The sequence below is a fragment of the Melanostigma gelatinosum genome (genome assembly GCF_949748355.1).
Source record: "Melanostigma gelatinosum genome assembly, chromosome: 24".
In the NCBI taxonomy this organism is placed as follows: domain Eukaryota; kingdom Metazoa; phylum Chordata; class Actinopteri; order Perciformes; family Zoarcidae; genus Melanostigma; species Melanostigma gelatinosum.
The window spans coordinates 3,898,552-3,915,850 of NC_136657.1; the positions used below are offsets into that span (position 1 = coordinate 3,898,552).

At 49.8% G+C, this 17,299-nt stretch overlaps 1 protein-coding gene across 1 annotated transcript in view; it reads left to right on the plus strand.

Moving 5' to 3' along the window:
* Positions 1–17,059, plus strand: part of raph1b (Ras association (RalGDS/AF-6) and pleckstrin homology domains 1b) — a 34,348-nt gene extending 17,289 nt beyond the window's left edge. The window contains exons 3-17 of the mRNA XM_079296478.1: positions 947–1,066; positions 1,399–1,504; positions 1,624–1,818; positions 2,477–2,910; positions 4,133–4,207; positions 7,589–7,666; positions 9,139–9,298; positions 9,581–9,702; positions 9,999–10,064; positions 10,159–10,302; positions 10,969–11,079; positions 11,217–11,315; positions 11,413–11,533; positions 11,736–11,872; positions 11,984–17,059. Coding sequence (XP_079152604.1) covers positions 947–1,066; positions 1,399–1,504; positions 1,624–1,818; positions 2,477–2,910; positions 4,133–4,207; positions 7,589–7,666; positions 9,139–9,298; positions 9,581–9,702; positions 9,999–10,064; positions 10,159–10,302; positions 10,969–11,079; positions 11,217–11,315; positions 11,413–11,533; positions 11,736–11,872; positions 11,984–15,319 — 5,304 coding nt within the window. The 3' untranslated portion in view covers positions 15,320–17,059. The remainder of the gene's footprint in view (positions 1–946; positions 1,067–1,398; positions 1,505–1,623; positions 1,819–2,476; positions 2,911–4,132; positions 4,208–7,588; positions 7,667–9,138; positions 9,299–9,580; positions 9,703–9,998; positions 10,065–10,158; positions 10,303–10,968; positions 11,080–11,216; positions 11,316–11,412; positions 11,534–11,735; positions 11,873–11,983) is intronic.
* The last annotated feature ends 240 nt before the right edge of the window (positions 17,060–17,299 follow it).

Below are 17,299 nucleotides of genomic sequence, written 5' to 3' on the forward strand. Positions count from 1 at the left end.
ACAGCCCAGCTGACCTAGAAATTATATAAAGGAAAGGGGGAGGGACATCAGCGGTTATTGATGCTACATGTTGTTAAATACTGTAGAATGGACTCATTTTTGCACTGTTTCTCAGGTCTCATCTGCTATGCTGCGTCTCCTTGATTTTCATGTTTTGATTTAGTGCTTTGTCTCCTGAAAAGTGTCCTTGTATACACTGAAAAAGGGTCGGGCAGTATGCTGTTATCTCTTGTGCTCAGTTTATTTCAGCGCAATACTAGAAGGTCAGACGGTGTCGTCTCGTCATGTTCTCCTGTCGTCAAATAGCAATATCAAGATGCCTTCCTTCTGTTGCATTGCTGGATATGAGCAACCAGCCGCACAGCTGCATGTTGCAGTTACACCACTTCCCTTTGTGTCCAGCAGAGGGAGCTCTGTCATCACCTTTGACGCAACACAGCTGGGCTCTGGCAACCAGCAGGCTGCGCCTTCCTTCACTCGCACTGCCCCATGAGCGGCATTAAAGAACCCACCTGCCAGGTGTTGTTCAGTGTGCTTTCATTGATACCTTCTCCACAGGTGCACTACTGGTGTCGTGGTTTCACTGCAGGTTTATAGATCCCGAAAGAGCCGAGTACGTCAATTTAGGCGATATTGGATGCCGCTCTGCTCCATCGGCATCCCTCTCTTTCGGCTCCTTAGCTGGAAGTTGATGTGTCGGGTGTGTCACACGAGGCGCTACGGTGCACTCCACCGATCAGACGATCAGACTGCACAGGGCGCCCGCTAGGGGTCCATGAGCGGTTGTCATGGTAACAGGCAGTGAGGTTGGCATGAGCTGAGATGAAGGTTTTTTGTTTTCATTTATTTATTTATTTTCCTCCTTTAGATCCTTCCTGCTATGTGGGTGCGATCTGTATACATCTTCTATACATGTGTGTGTGTGTGTGTGTGTGTGTGTCTGTAGATGGAGCAGGTATCAGACGATGAGCTGGACCACGGAGCGGAGGAGGACAGCGATAAGGAGGACCAGGACCTGGACAAGATGTTTGGTGCTTGGCTTGGAGAGCTGGACAAGCTGACACAGGTTAACGCACACACACACAATGAAAGGGTGGTTGGCTACATATACACACACTCACACAGGTAGAGGAGCAGGGAGAAAAGGGCTGTATCCATAGCAACCTTAACACTGCTAATCCTGTCTCCCTTTACTGTATCCTAGCAACTCTCCTCCCACCACCACTTTGTATTGTGTAATCGTGCATGTGTGTGTGTGCGCACACAAGCAGGCAGAGATGGTTGCTTAGATCCTGTGCTTTGACTGTGATGTCAGAATGTGTGTGGTTTTTGCATATGCGTACCTCATGCTTTGCCTGTGTGTGTGTGTGTGTGTGTGTGTGTGTGTGCGCTCTGTAGAGTCTGGATGATGGCAAGCCACAGAAACCGCTGCAGAAGCCTCCTCTCAGGCAGGAGACGAACATGGCCAACTTCTCCTACCGCTTCTCCATGTATAACATAAACGGTGAGTCTTCACTCATCTGATCCCGATCTGCTTAATAACAGCACAGATGAAAGAAATCATTAAACCTCCCTCCCCCTTCTCTGTGCTTCCTCTATCCTTTTTATCTTTGCTCCCTGCAGAGGCGTTGAACCAGGGCGACACAGTGGACCTGGACGCCCTGATGGCTGACCTGTGCACCATTGAACAGGAGCTCGACACCATTTCCAAACCAAACTCGGCGTCTCGCGGCCAGAACAAAGGCCAGCAGCGGGCCCCTGGGGGCCGCAGTGCCAGCACCAAGCACTCAGGCACCAGCGGAGGGGGAAGCAGCGGAGGTAGTCCCGCTCAACCATTTGCATTTACAGTGGAGCTTCATGTGTTATTTGAGCAACAACAGAAATCATTACTCCACTCCTAAAACTGTATATAATCATTGTAAGCAAATGATGTCGCTGCCAAACTCTTTTACATTGCGCCACACATTGCTGGGCTCGGATAATGTTTGGACTCTGAAACACAATAGAGGGACGCTTCATGGAGTAAAACAGGAAGATGTCACTCTTCTTCTGGTGCTGAAGAATGTGAACAAAAATCTCTTCAAACGTGTTTTTCCTTTTTACCGAAGCCATATCAAACGAATGCAGAGTAATGATGTCGTGGAGGAAAGGGGGGACAATTAGCAGCATCCTGTTTGCAGCAGGGAAATGTAGTCTTTAACACAAGCTACGACTACACTGGTATAATATAAATGCAGCCAGTCGTTTTTACTGTTGTCTCATTTGGTTAATAATAATCATAAAAGTGTTTCCTAACAATCTCACCTAATATATGTTGTTATTTCATATTGATGTTTAAAGATGCTACATGTTGCACCTGAGATCCAACTGGAATGTGTCACAAATCCAGCGTAACGTTAACAAATGTATTCCGTCAATGGTTCACATATCATTTTCAAAGGCAGTCCCTCTGAGCTGTGCTTGAAATCCCCAACAGGAAGCACCAGTAGCAGTACCCGGGCGTCTCCGGCCAACACGGTGCGCGGCGGCAGCCTCAACGCCCGCCCCGCGGCCGCCAACATCTCCCTGGATGACATCACCTCTCAGCTGGAGAAGGCCTCTCTCAGCATGGACGAAGCGGCGCGTCAGACCTCCTCCTCCTCTTCTTCCTCCTCCTCCTCTTTCTCCTCCGCCACGCTCCGGCGGCCCTCGTCGGGGTCGTCCGCCGGCGGCGGCGGCCAGCACAGGAGGACGGGCTCAGTGGGCGCGGTCAGCGAGCAGGAAGCTCCGTCCCAGCGGTCCAGTGTAAATTCAGCGTGTGCCTCAGCGTCCAGCATGGACTCCCTGGACATTGACAAAGTGATGGCGGGCGGAGAGGTGGAGGGCCAGAGCAGCCCGAGCACACAGGGACAGAACCAGACCAGCACAGAGGTACGGCTCACACTGAAATACACACAGAAAAACACACACACACACCAAGGATGTCCAAAGTATTATCAGCTAATGACAAAGTGTGCGTGAGCCAAAGACTGCGTGCACATTTCCACATCTAATAACAAGGTAAGCTCTCGCCCTGCATGTTTAACCACACAGCATGACGTTTGGAAGAAACTGCATGTTGAGAGTCAATCCACAATACGGACGTGTATTGTGCGTTGGATGGTGTGTTAACGAGCACGTTGTAATCTCCTATAAGGCTCGCTTACGTGTGGATTTAAAATGTTCACATGCTGAATTCTTTCGCTCACTCACCAAGCATCTTGGCTCTGTAACAAAAGCACAACATCCTCAAGTCTTAGAGGAGTTTAACCTGTTTCAGAAGCAAAAGATCTGAGCTAATGCACGAAAACAGTATGTATAGAGGCAAAAGCTCGAGAAAGGAGGAGAGGGAAACCGTGACAGAGAGGTAGTATTTCAGTTCAGAAGGAAAAAGTAAGCATGCATGACCCCCCCCCTGCATGTCATCATGTTATCTGTGTTTGCATCTTTTCCTATATCTGTGGTCTCTACCCACACACACACCTTGCCTGCACCTCCTGATATTCCCAGCATGTCACACTGCGACGGGCCAGACGGCAGCTTGACTTCACCTCACGGGAGGGTGAAGTGGATCGGGCCACTGTAAGTGTGTGTGTGTGTGTGTGTGTGTGTGTGTGTGCGCGTGAGCGAGCATGCATGTGTGCATGAATGCGTTTTAGGCATTTGCCCATGTAAAGCTGCAGGCAATCACATATTATTTTAGTTTCCACCAGCAATTTGAATTGAATCCCATGCAGTGTGTAGCCGTTTGTGTACGTGTGATGCATGCACATGTAAGTAAAGTGTGTACGGTGTGAAATTAGCCGTAGACTGTAGGTTTGATGGTGAGCCAGAATGCACAGTATGCTACAGATTCACACACTCCAATCTACTGCGGTCATGTTTGCTCTGTGCATATCTACAGTGCTTCTCACAGTCATTGCTTCCTCGCCCACAGCTGCAGCTAATGACAACCACCACTGCTGAGCGCTCCGTTTATGGGACCTTCTCTCGCTTCCACGCTTCTGTCATACATAAAGATCAAAACACCTGCGATTAATAAGCCTCCGAGAATCACCTGGCACTGACACCTCTATATTTTGTCTGTTCCTCTGCTCTGCTCTCTTCACCCAAGCACTCCTATCTGGACCGAGAAACCTCGCTCATTCTGAAAAGCATAGCAGGAAAGCCTTCTCACCTCCTGACCAAGGTGACTTCCTCATACACTCTTTTCTTTGTTTTTTAATTTTTTTCTCTTGTGTGTGTGTGCACTGCTCCTCTCTTCTGCTTTGCATGGAAAAACCCAACAGCTGCTGGAAATCACAGGAAACGTATTTATTTCACTTAATTAAGAAGAAGAGGCAGAGATAACAGTTTCTCTGCCGATGTCAGCTTTACCCAACTGCACTCTCATGGGACATGTGAGCTCTGACAAATAATACTCTTGGACATTTAGGAATGCACAAATAGAAAAATACATGAGCCGAGTTGAGAGAAAAATGACAAGACCACATCCCGAGTAATCTAACGGGGTGAGAGTATCTGTGCACCTGACTGGATTTTTCCCTTGCATCATTTTTCAGCATTCACCATGCACACACTGTCCCATGCTTATAGATTGAATACACGTGATAGGTTTCTCCGACTTGCTTCCACATTCATTTTTCACTGGCATGTGATCTTTTGTCTCGGTTTTCCTTCATTTTGCTTCTCTCTCCATGTAGCTGGCTTTTGATTTGCACCGTTTATGAAATATTAACAATGGAGCTACAGCGATAAATCGAGTCGGTCCAGGATTTGCAGCTTTTCTCTGTTTTGATATCAGAAATGGAGCATCTCTGGATTTTTGACTCGTTGGTCAGACCAAAAAAGACACTTTCCAACATTACAGAACCTAAACAACCCGTCTGTGTGTATTGTGCTCCACTGTTTAATATACAGTATCTCTCACATCTGTTCATCCATCATGTGTCGGTCGTCTCTCAACCCTTACTGTAAAACATCTTGGCAGCACTCGCTTCTCGCAGGGATTGCATTCGCTGCAGCCCTCGGCTCCCGTGCAAAGCTTATGCCGATCAGATGTGTGATGACTTGTGGTTCAAAGTTGGCCGCCGTTGATTGCGATTTATTCTGCCATCGCTACACGACGCATAGCCAAGTGCAAAGATTTAATAGACCAAGAGCATTCACTGAATCTGAGACAAATCACAAATCATGCTGATCTGAGAGAGTATAAGGGTCTTCTGTGGGTCTGGAAAACTCTGGGGGATTATTTTCAGCTCTTTTAACAACTTCAAAACAGAAGACAGCCTTGTATTATTCATGTATGGGTAAACTGAAATCGCTTGGCGTTGCTTTGCAGATTTCTCTCCAAAACCCTTTCAGTCATTTCCATTCATTTGAATATAAAGGATGCCAAGAGTGAAGCTGGCCGACTCCCTCAGTAATATCCACACAATTCATCCTCCCTGAAATTTTACAGCCGAAATCCTGGAAAAATCGATTGCTGAAACGATGGAATCTAGTTCTGTAGGTTGGTGGAATATCGGCTCTCTGGATGCAGAAAGCATTTGAATGGAGAGGATGTATTGCCCGTGGCGTTCAGGCTGTAAGGGAGTTTATGTTTCACTGTTCCACTTTTTCCCCCGACTCCCGCTCCTCGCCCGCAAATCAGAACACTGAATGAGCGTGGGCTTTTTGGGAAGAAGCAGGGAGCGAGCGGAGAGACATCAAAGGGAGAGGGTGCCAAGATTTTTCTTCTTTTTTTCCCCCCCATGCTCGGCAGAAGAGCCTTTCAAAATTGGCTCTGGTGTGGCCGAGTGTGAAAGTGGCTGGGATAACCCCTGTGGAATAGGAATCAGATTAATGTCTAATAAAAAGCAGGGTGTAGGTGTCATGTGGAGAGGAAATAATGGAGGGGAGACGGAGTTACGCTGACAATTATGGAGCTGAACCTCCGGTGTGACGCAGATCGACTCTGGACTGTAATCTTCACAGCCCCCGTGACCTCTCCTCCCTCGCCGTTCCTCTCGCTCACACTTGGCTGACTAAAAGCCTGCCACTGTGTGTTGGCCAAACATAGTGTTGGCTTCATTGCATTATAATGTGCATGTGCCCTGGAGCGTTGATGTGGAAAGGTAGTCTGGGTCAAGGGGGGTGGGGGGGCTCTTAAGATAAGAGGCTTGGGGAGAGGTTGTTAAGACCCCTCAACCCTTCTCTTGAGTGTATACACACACACGACTTGAAATATTCAGCACCTTCAGCAACTCATTCACCCAAATTCCGCTCTCCGTCGTTGTCACTGTTGTTTAGCTCCGGGGGGCCGGCGTCGGTCACGGTCTCCCCGCTCGTCCTGATTGGCTGAAGGGTAGAGGGTCCTGCGGTAGGGGGGGTCTGGCTGGTTGGCCGCCCCCTCGCTCTCCTATTTTTGTGGGGATTATGCTCCATTGATTGGGCACGCTCCCAAACCCCTGCATCTGTTATGAAGAGAGAGAGCGTAAGAGGGTGATTGAGAAGGAGAGCGAGAGGAGGAAGCAGGAAGAGAGAGAGAGTTGGAAGGGGGATGGGCGTCCTCCTCCCGACTGTCTCATTTGGGGTTTTAGTCAAGTTGTCATCTCGAGGACGCACATGTCTGCGTGTCGGTGAACCTGCGCCATCGCTCGGTCTCGCTTTGAATGATGAGAGACGTGGATGCACGGCTGAGTTTCCCCCACTGAGGATCATTGTGGAGTAAGTTTTTACACACCAGTAGCTGACTGAAAGGTGGCAAGCGGACAAAGAAATATACATATTGGGGTTTTTGTCTTGCAATGTAGAGACAAATGAGAAAGAAATTGTGTTTGTTTTTTTTATCAGTAATTATGGACGAATCTGGATATATTTTTTCTGTTCTTTGCCCTCGAATTCCGAATCTGATCTTTGCAGGAGATCATTGTGTCTTTGAGTGGCGGGCATAGAGGCTTTCTCAACTGATCCCACACTCATCCGCAGCCTCGCGCCCTTCGGGGATCTTCTACTATTGTTCCCCTTCTGCTGTATAGCGAGATCAAAGGAACCCTCTGCAGCGCCATACCAATCCAATATGGAGCCATAGACTGCAAATGGAGCGCCATTTTTGAAGGGAACACCGGACCAATGTCACGACAGCAGCGATTTAGCAACGCGGCGGTTTTAGTTGATCAAATATTCACACACGAGTAATAAAAACAAAAAAACACACACACGTGGAAGCATACGCAACCTGCGGAAATGGAGGTGATTGCATCTTGTTGGAGGTGGCAGGTAAGCAACCCAAGGCGTGAAAAACAAAAATTGGATTTCGTTTTTGCCCATGACACCAAGCGCCATCATGCCAGAGGCTTGTGCGTTTAAATGGTTTAGAAGGCTGCTTACTATTTGATGAAGTTGTTTGTCTGTGCGCATGATGTCTTGTTCTTGCCAGAGGAACAATGAAAGACATCGGTGAAGAAGATGAGGCAAGGCTCTGAAATCAGAAACCCTGTTGGGGTTTCTTTTTGTCAGGGTGTTATGTGTGGTTGTGTTATTGTTTTAATAATTACCGTGTTAACAATGCTCTCCTGTGTCCATCTAGGAGGAACAAGCTGCCAAGTTAAAGGCAGAGAAGATCCGAGTCGCCCTGGAAAAGATCAAGGAGGCACAGGTCAAAAAGGTAGAGCCACCTCTTTCCTTTGCACACTCTCTCTCTCTCGCTCACTAACTCAGTTTAATTTATTTTAAAAGACAATTCTGACTCGTGTAATAAATTGCTGTCTGGTCGCATTCACTGCACGCTGCATTTCTTTGTGAACTTCATTCACGGCGAAGCGCAGAGAAAGAAATAGGTCATTGCGGTGTTTATGTGTGTGCATCTGCCGAGGGAGGGAGCGAGACATCAGAAGCGGGCTTCAGGAAAAACCAAGTGCTGCAAGACAATGCGGACACAAAGCGTCTCATTTACCACGTCCAACCGAAACAAGTGCTGGTTTTTTTCCGGTGAACATTGGGGCGCCCTGAAAGCCGCGGCGCGTGCATGTCTCCATTGGGAAGTCCGTATGGGACTTCACATGCAGGCCTTTATTTAAATTTTTTTTAACCAGTGTCTCCGCCAGTGAATGAATTGTCTCTGTGAATGAGAGCAACATAATGGTGTCTTTTTACATGCAATGAATAGTTGAGACCCAACAGTGTTTCAGCGAGCAGGGCTGCACACAATAAGACAAGATAAAGAGTGCTGGTACAGCCGGCACAGAAAGGAAAACCCTCGGCCGGCGTAGAACGCTGCGATGTGCTAAATTATTAGTCATGTGCGGTTTCCCCGGCCAGCTTTGACTCACAATTTACTCTGTTTTGGTTTGATTGCGATAAATAGAAGGTTCTGAGCCTTGTTGAGGCAGTGGGATTGGTTTTGATTTAACTTTGACAGTTTTTCTGCCAGACTAGGTTTTAGGTTTTAGGGGTCCCTCCCTGTGAGAAATGTAGGTCAGACCCCCCACGTCTTTGTCTCGCAGCATTCTCATTGGTCCAAGGATCCCTTCAATCAACTGTACCCACCCTCTGATTGGATGTCAGGGTCCCCGGCAGGGGGGGACAAACATGAGGTCAAGGAATTGAGAGCGCTTTATTCCGTTTCAGATTATTTGATTTTAATCTTTGGTGGTCGTATATGCGACATTATGACTGTAGTGATCCCCAAGTATTTAATACTAGCTCTACAAGCACATGACTGCGTTCCATCTTTTTAAAGATGTCAATCCCCAACCAGATCCTGTGGCTTAATTCATGGTGGACTGTTGCTGCAAAAAGACATGAATTTATTGCAAATTGTTCCAAAAAAAGAGGCCTTTTTAAGGAATTATATGAACGTTGGGAGTTATTGTTCCTTCGGTCAAGCTTTCTGCTGAGTGATTATAGACAATAATCATTTCTTTCCATAGGATTTGGATATGCTGGCCAATCGAGAATATAGATTAAAAGATTACTGTCGAGTCCATGAATACATGATTGGAAGCCCGAAATAGCAGTGAATGCTGAAGTGCATGCATAGGGATTATATTGGTGTGTCTGTTGTCCCAACTTTTAGCATTACGTTGCACAACAAGTCGATCTTCCGAGATCACTCTCCCGTCTCCTCCTCTTCCTCAGCTGGTGATCAGGGTCCACATGTCGGACGAGAGCTCCAAGACCATGATGGTGGATGAGCGGCAGACGGTCAGGCAGGTGCTGGACAGCCTGCTGGATAAGTCGCACTGTGGCTACAGCCCCGACTGGTCTCTTGTGGAAACCATCACTGAGCTACAGATGGGTACGAGAGGAGTGAACATTGTTTATGGTTTGCCTTAGTGTGCACTGGTGGCATACGGAAAGGAGGCACTAACGGTAACGTGTGTAATTATTATTATCTGTGATCTAAAAATAGTCTCTGTCTGCGACCTCGGGCTAATTTTCCGGCTCACAGTTAAAAGTCCTAACCCCATCCCGAAAAACTGAAATCCCCGGAGGGAGGAAATTAAGAGTCAGCAAAAAACGCTGCATATCTTGCAGTCTTATCTTCATTGCTCCCTCTTCTCTCCCCTCCCTCTCTCAGAGCGTATTTTCGAGGATCACGAGAACTTGGTGGAGAATCTATTAAACTGGACCCGGGACAGCCACAACAAGCTCATGTTCATCGAACGCATCGAGAAATATGCTCTCTTCAAGAACCCTCAGGTGACTGACCATTACACACACACACAGAGGAGCGAGAGGACGGATCATCTTATCGATATCCACTCCCTGCGTTCCGTGTATAAATGCTGACAACATATGCTGTACACACAAACACATTGTTTATGCATGCTGAGTGCCGGCAGAGCCCAGAGAGTGTGTTTGTGTCGGAGAGCTGGAAGTGGGTCAAAGCTCTAAAGCGAGTAAAGGTGAATAATTTATTTAACATAAGACGAGGTGAGCCGCCGACTTTACACTTCCCCCTTCCTTCCCTAACTGTTCCGCTCGATCATCTCCAGAACTACTTGCTGGGGCGGAAGGAGACATCCGAAATGGCTGACAGGAATAAAGAGGCTTTATTAGAGGTGAGGTTGTGTACAAGCACGAACTTCCCCGTCGTTTTCCCGACACGTCAGAATGGATCTCTAACTTTGATGGCGATTTCTGTGCGTCCGTCAGGAGTGCTTCTGTGGCGGCTCGGTGTCGGTGCCGGAGATCGAGGGCATCCTGTGGCTGAAGGAGGACGGGAAGAAGTCGTGGAAGAAGCGTTACTTCCTCCTCAGAGCTTCGGGGATCTACTACGTCCCCAAAGGCAAAGCCAAGGTCCGTGAGGCATGGGATGGGAGTAGTTCAGGCACAACAAAGATGGAGTTCAGAGATGTGGGTTGGCGTTATGAGAACCAGATTGACACAGTCTGCTCTGTGGCATTTCCTGTTGATCGAAATGAACACAACAGAAACAACACATGTGCTCCACTTTTAGCCCTATCCTCCTCCAAAGTCATTTTCAGTGACGGCAGCATTCACTGGCTGCGCTGCCAGAGACCAATGCTGTTGATTGTTTTGTTGCCTGATTCAAATCCTGCAACCTTGTGTGCGCTACAAAGTAGGTTGAGTCCTACAATACATTCGAGTTTCATCTCAGGCATTGAATAGAGCACTGTATACTGATTTTAGATCTGTGTAATTACCCTCAAAAACATGAGCACTTTGACTAAAGTGGGACTTAGATCCTCTTAGCATAATTATTTAAAGCCCATCTAGAGCAACGTCACTCAAGCATAGAAACGGCATGTGCTCCAAAAATACTTGAAGGCTATTGGTATGTAATTAAGACTTTTTTATCGGACGTTTCTAAACATTTAGTCAGTCCAAACTGTCACCAAAAATGTTAGATGTACCTGTACGGCATGCGTCAGAGCAGCAGCTTCACTCAACCTCGGCCCCTTTTCGAAGTCGATCCATCCTCCTCTGTCTCCCCCTCCGCAGGCATCCAGAGATCTCGTGTGCTTCCTGCAGCTGGACCATGTCAACGTGTATTACGGCCAGGACTACCGCAGCAAATACAAGGCTCCGACCGACTACTGCCTGGCCCTGAAGGTGAAGCCCTGTCCCTCCGTCTTCCTTCCGAGTGGCGACTTTCGTGTTGTGTGACGTGAAGATCTGAAACAGTCTGCAAACGTCACGGAAATGTAAAATAATGCAGTCAAATAGATATGAACGTTTTCTTTTTGCAGCACCCCCAAATCCAGAAGAAGTCCCAGTACATCAAGTATCTCTGCTGTGATGACGTCAGGACCCTGCACCAATGGGTGAATGGAATTCGCATCGCCAAGGTGAGTTTCTGCTCCGCTTTGTTTAGTCTGCGAAAAAGACAAAAAACTCATGGCATTCATGTTAGTTAATTGTATTTCATTGTGTGCTTGTGTGTAGTATGGCAAGCAACTATATGTGAACTACCAGGAGGCCATGAAGAGGACAGAGGCGGCCTACGATTGGTCCTCTCTCTCTACCTCCAGCATCCGATCAGGCTCCAGCTCTGCCAGCATTCCTGGTAAGTTTAATTCATCACCACAAAGGATTTCAAACAGAGTGTCTAGTCTGGGCTTTCAAGGGAGACACATAAAAACAAAAAGAAAAGTCAGAATTAATCAGTCATAATAAGATGTAGCAGAGACAAATATATTCAGATTTTACTCCACTGATAATAGTCTTCTCTCAAAAAGTCTTACTGTCATTTGTGTGTTTGCTTCCAGAGTCCCAGTCTAATCACTCAGGCCAGTCAGACAGTGGAGTGGACACGGGCTCTTCTCATGGCCGGTCCCAGAGTGTGGTGAGCTCCATATTTTCTGAGGCCTGGAAGAGAGGTACCCAGATCGAGGAAAGCTCCAAGGTACGGCTTTGTTTCAAAGACGGCAGGGATGAAAGAAAATCTGTTATAGTTGCTAATCTGGTACAGAATATGTCATCCACTTCACCGAGCTAACACACTGTCTCCTTTTAGCATATGAGAATGGAGGCAACCAGAGGGGCCACCCTGCCGCACGCTTCCCACAGTCACCGGCATCACAGCCAGCACTCAGCGGATCACCCGGCCCTGACGCCCCCTCCCCAACTTCAGGTGCAGCCTCAGCCCCTCCAACAGCACCCCCAGACACCGACCCAGGCGACGACGCAGCACCAGCACCTGCCCCCCCAGCATCAGTCTCCTCAACACCAGCAACTGCCCCCCCAACATCAGTCTCCTCAACAGGCCCTGCAGTCGCCTTCCCAGTATCCCCAACATCAGTCTCCTCAACAGGCCCTGCAGCCACCTCCCCAGTATCCCCAGCATCAGTCTCCTCAACAGGCCCTGCAGTCGCCTCCCCAGTATCCCCAGCATCAGTCTCCTCAACAGGCCCTGCAGTCGCCTCCCCAGTATCCCCAGCATCAGTCTCCTCAACAGGCCCTGCAGCCGCCTCCCCAGTATCCCCAACATCAGTCTCCTCAACAGGCCCTGCAGTCGCCTTCCCAGTATCCCCAACATCAGTCTCCTCAACAGGCCCTGCAGCCGCCTTCCCAGTATCCCCAACATCAGTCTCCTCAACAGGCCCTGCAGTCGCCTTCCCAGTATCCCCAGCATCAGTCTCCTCAACAGGCCCTGCAGTCGCCTTCCCAGTATCCCCAGCATCAGTCTCCTCAACAGGCCCTGCAGCCACCTCCCCAGTATCCCCAGCATCAGTCTCCTCAACAGGCCCTGCAGCCACCTCCCCAGTATCCCCAGCATCAGTCTCCTCAACAGGCCCTGCAGCCGCCTTCCCAGTATCCCCAGCATCAGTCTCCTCAACAGGCCCTGCAGTCGCCTTCCCAGTATCCCCAGCATCAGTCTCCTCAACAGGCCCTGCAGCCACCTCCCCAGTATCCCCAGCATCAGTCTCCTCAACAGGCCCTGCAGCCACCTCCCCAGTATCCCCAGCATCAGTCTCCTCAACAGGCCCTGCAGCCGCCTTCCCAGTATCCCCAGCATCAGTCTCCTCAACAGGCTCTGCAGCCGCCTCCCCAGTATCCCCAGTATCCCCAGCGCCCTCAGCAATCGCCGCAGTCTCCGCAGCAACAGCCGCAGACCATCGGCGGCTACAACCACGCGCCCCCGCAGCAGCAACAGCTGGCTCCACCGCCCCCACCTCCGCCTCCGCCGCCTCCCCCTCCTCCCCCGCCCCCGGTTCAAACGGTGTCGCACCACTCGCCGGCTCCCACCATGTACAAGTACAGCACCATCACCAGGCTGCAGAACCAGATGGCCTCCCAGGCTGCCAATCACCACAGGCTGCCCAGTCACCTCCATGCAATAGGGCAGCAAGTTCTGCCCTCAGCTCTGAGACCACCTGCAGCACAGGTGCCCGTCAAACCCAACGTGAATCACATTGCAGCAAGGACGAATGTTCCACCTCCACCTCCTCCTCCCCCTCCGCCGTCCATGCCGGCCCCTGGGTCGGCCATGGCGATGTTGAAGCGGGGCCCTCCCAGCCCGGCCACCCCGCCTGCCTTCATTCCCCCACCACCGGCTCCTCCTGCTCCACAGACAAACGGAGCAGCATTTCCTCCCCCTCCTTCTCCTCCATCATCACCTCCTGCGCTGGCTCCCATGAGCCATTCTGTTTACCCCAACGGGCTGAAGCAGGCACTGAAGGAAAGGTTTCCCAGCCCGCCGAGGGACCTCCTCTCTCCAAATGGAGTCCTTGAGGAGTCCCCGCCGCCTGCTCCTGCTCCGCCACCTCCACCTCCTCCGCCCCCACCTCCGCCGCCACCTCCTCCTCCCCAGCAGTTCCCAGTGCCAGCCCAGTTCCCGCCCCCCCCTGCACCGCCACCAGCGCCACCCAAAACCTTCACCCCGGGTTTTGTCCCTCACACAGCCCTCAAACCTGTGTCTCCTGTCTCTCCGTTTCCCCCCGCCCCACCTCCTGCTGCCCTGGTTGGCCCGACCCCACCGCCACCTCCACCCCCACCTCCACCTGCGCCCCTCAAGAAGCAGTTCAGCCTCCAGGCAGGCCACAACTTCAGCCATCCCCCTCCGACTCTCCCCAAGCAGCACAGCATTTCTAAACAAACACCTCCTACCATGTCTTTGGTGAAACAACTAGCAAGTCAGTTTCCAGGAGCTTCATCCCAAGGAGCCAATCACGCAGAGAGCCCCAAAGCCCCCCTTTCCCCACCTGCAGTCAAGACCAAACCAAGATGGCAGCCCGGGGGCGGCCAGCAGCTGCAATCTCCAGAGTTCCCTCCTCCTCCTCCAGACAGCAACGTTGGCTTCCCTGCCGCTGCCGCCGCCCCTCCTCCTCCACCTCCTCCTCCTCCTCCTCCTCCTCCCCCGCCACCTCCCCTAGCCCCTGTCACGGGCCCGACTCCACCTCCTCCTCCCCTCCCTCCTGGAAACATGGGCTCCCCCTTGCGGAGGTCACCCACTGGGTCCTCCAATTTCGGAACCAAGAAACCCCCCCCCGCCCCGCAGAGGAACTCCAGCACCAAGTTTGACTCCTCGGCTTCTTATGAAGAATCCAGGAGAAATTTGCTCAGCAAGTTTGCTCCCCAGAATAACGCCCCTTCTCCCCCACCGGGTCCCACCTCCTCCTCCAGTGGATCCCCTTCCAAGGACCCTTCAACTGGACCCCCTGCTCCCCCGAAACCAGGCAAGCTCAACCTGGCCAACCTGCCCTTGGCGCTCCAGGCTAAAGTGAGCCAGGTAAAGCAAACCAGTGGTGACTTCCCTTCCCCACCACCTGAGTGTGCCTACTTCCCACCTCCTCCCCCGGCCTCTGAGCTCTTCCCCCCTCCTCCCCCTCCCGGTAGTGACGCCCATAGCGGAGGACCTCCTAGGGTAGCCGTGGTCAACCCCCAGCCCCAGGCTCCCCCTCCTCCTCCACCTGTCCCCCTTGTTAGCAACTCTACATGGGGGAAGAGCTCACTGAAGAAGACTCCTCCACCCACGCTCGTGCGGCGTAATAACGCCACCCCGGAGCCCCCACCACTCTCACCACCTCCACCCACCTCCCCAAAGGGCAGCTCAGGCCAGCCCAATTTCCTGGATGATCTCCACCGGACACTGAAGCGAAAGTCAGTGGGTCGCCAAGGTTCCCTCAACTCGGCCGGCCTCACGGGCAAGTTGGACCCTGTGGGAACTATGGACGACATGGCGCTGCCTCCGCCGCCCCCTGAGCTGCTCCTGGACCAAGGAAAGCAAAGCAATGGAGGAAACGGTGCCTACATGTCCGGAAACATCTCAGGCTATGCAACAATACGACGAGGACCGCCGCCCGCACCACCCAAACGGGGGGACACAACCAAACTTACTGGCGAGTGTTGAAACTTGGAGATCAGGACATTATGAAGATGGATGAATAGACAATGAAAGAATATATGGAACTGAACACTCATAAGTGAAATGGGAGCGAACTCCTGAATACCTTCTGTCCTCTTGATCCCAATGATAAATAGATGACTGTGTACATACTAAAACCCAAACCAGACCACGGTCAGTTAGTGTTTGCTAATTATTGCAGTTTTTTAACATGCTTGGCATTCTGGATCGGTGGGGTTTATATTATTGGGACAATTTAGACTGGAGCAGGTACGTTTGAGGTCACAGAAAAGTAAAACGGTCTTTTAATTTTCTGCGATTGTCGAAACTCTCCGGAAGACATTGTGTTGCGGTAAACCCCGCCCGTCTGGTACACCAAGCAGATTTCAACACACACAAATAAGAATTGTGCAAATATGACTGGATCCAGGTCTGAGCCAAACCATGTTATCGGCTTCTTTGCCGTACGTTTGTGCCACGTACTGGAGACAAAAAACAACAACAACAAAAAAAAGACACGCCAGGATCTTTCTGCTTTGGTACTGCATGGACTTCATGTAACAACAAACCGTAAAACATGCAGCTGTTCTGGTGTGTGTGCATGAGTGAGAGAGACTGTGTCTGATTATATGGTGGTGAAGTAGTTAACCGTTTAAGAAGGCCTTCGTGGAGCGGGAACGGTTAGGTTTGGATTTATATAACATTATTTAATGAGCGATAAACGGAAGGATTTTTTTTTTTATAGGTCTGTCTTTTAATAGCTGTTCAACAAAGTCCAGAGAGGAAGAAAACATCAGGGCACAATGGAATGTATATGGGACGGTGTCATTTCAAACATGAATTACACACATGAAGGCAATGGTTCAGTGACATAAACACCGTTCAACTTTTAAATCTGTCGACTCAACCATTTCTAGACCGTTCCACCACTTAGCAAATGCAAATCAGAAGGAAGCCTTATCCCCAAACTCTTGCACAGAGGTCAAAGGCAGAAAGGAGATTTTCTTCCAAAGGTTCAGCAGCGTCTGGACTGCCCAACATCGTTTTTTTATTTAACAGACTGTAAATGGAGGAGGAGGCCTGTGACTGTATCTTCGTGGACTTTGCGAGTTCCCCGTGCGTGCGCTTGATTTTTGGACCTTATCCTTCGGTTCGTACCTGTGCAGTCGTAGCTGCTACTCCGTTACTGGCGGCCCCCGCCGCCTTCTAACGTCACATGGTATCACAAATCGGGGAAGTGGATCGTACAGGCTGGATTCAGCCCTGTGACGTATACTCATCCACACAAGGTGACCCGGTTGAAAAAGGATACATGTGTCTGGTTCATGTACAAAGCGTTAAATCATGTAGTCAACAACAGGAAACATCGGACTTGCATTAGACTGAATGTTGCTTGTCCGTCGGTTTCTCTTGATTTTGTACCTGCAGATTGGATCATGAAGGGGTTTTCATTTCTAGCAGCAATGCCTTTTATTTTCAGGGTGCTAACGCTGTCCTTTTCAAGGAACTCATCATCAACACGTCCTTGTTTTGCGAGGATGACATATCAATATTTCATACCGTTTAAACTGGTTTTAAATTGGCTTTAGTGTAGGCAGACTACCATTTCTTATAACTGATTGCCATTGTCTTAACAGGATGTTTGCTACAGTGCAGTATGTAAGTTATTGATGTGCTGATGTGAACATGTGGGGCCAAGTGAAATGATCCTGCATATAAACTGAAAATCACAATATAAATGTTCAAACCAGACCTCAATCCGTCTCAGAGTCCTCATTTGTTCAAATGGTTTAGATCAAGTTTAGCTGGGAAGAGCTATGTCGGTGAAGCACCACTTCACTGTCCACATACAAATGATTCAAATGGGAAATGTGTTAGTTGGTGAGTGGAGCTTAGACTCCCTCTTGTGGTCTTTTGTTGTCCTACACTAAGAAAGAAAAGGGTAACAAAGCAGTTCAGAGCAGTTGATGTGCAAATTCTGTTCAT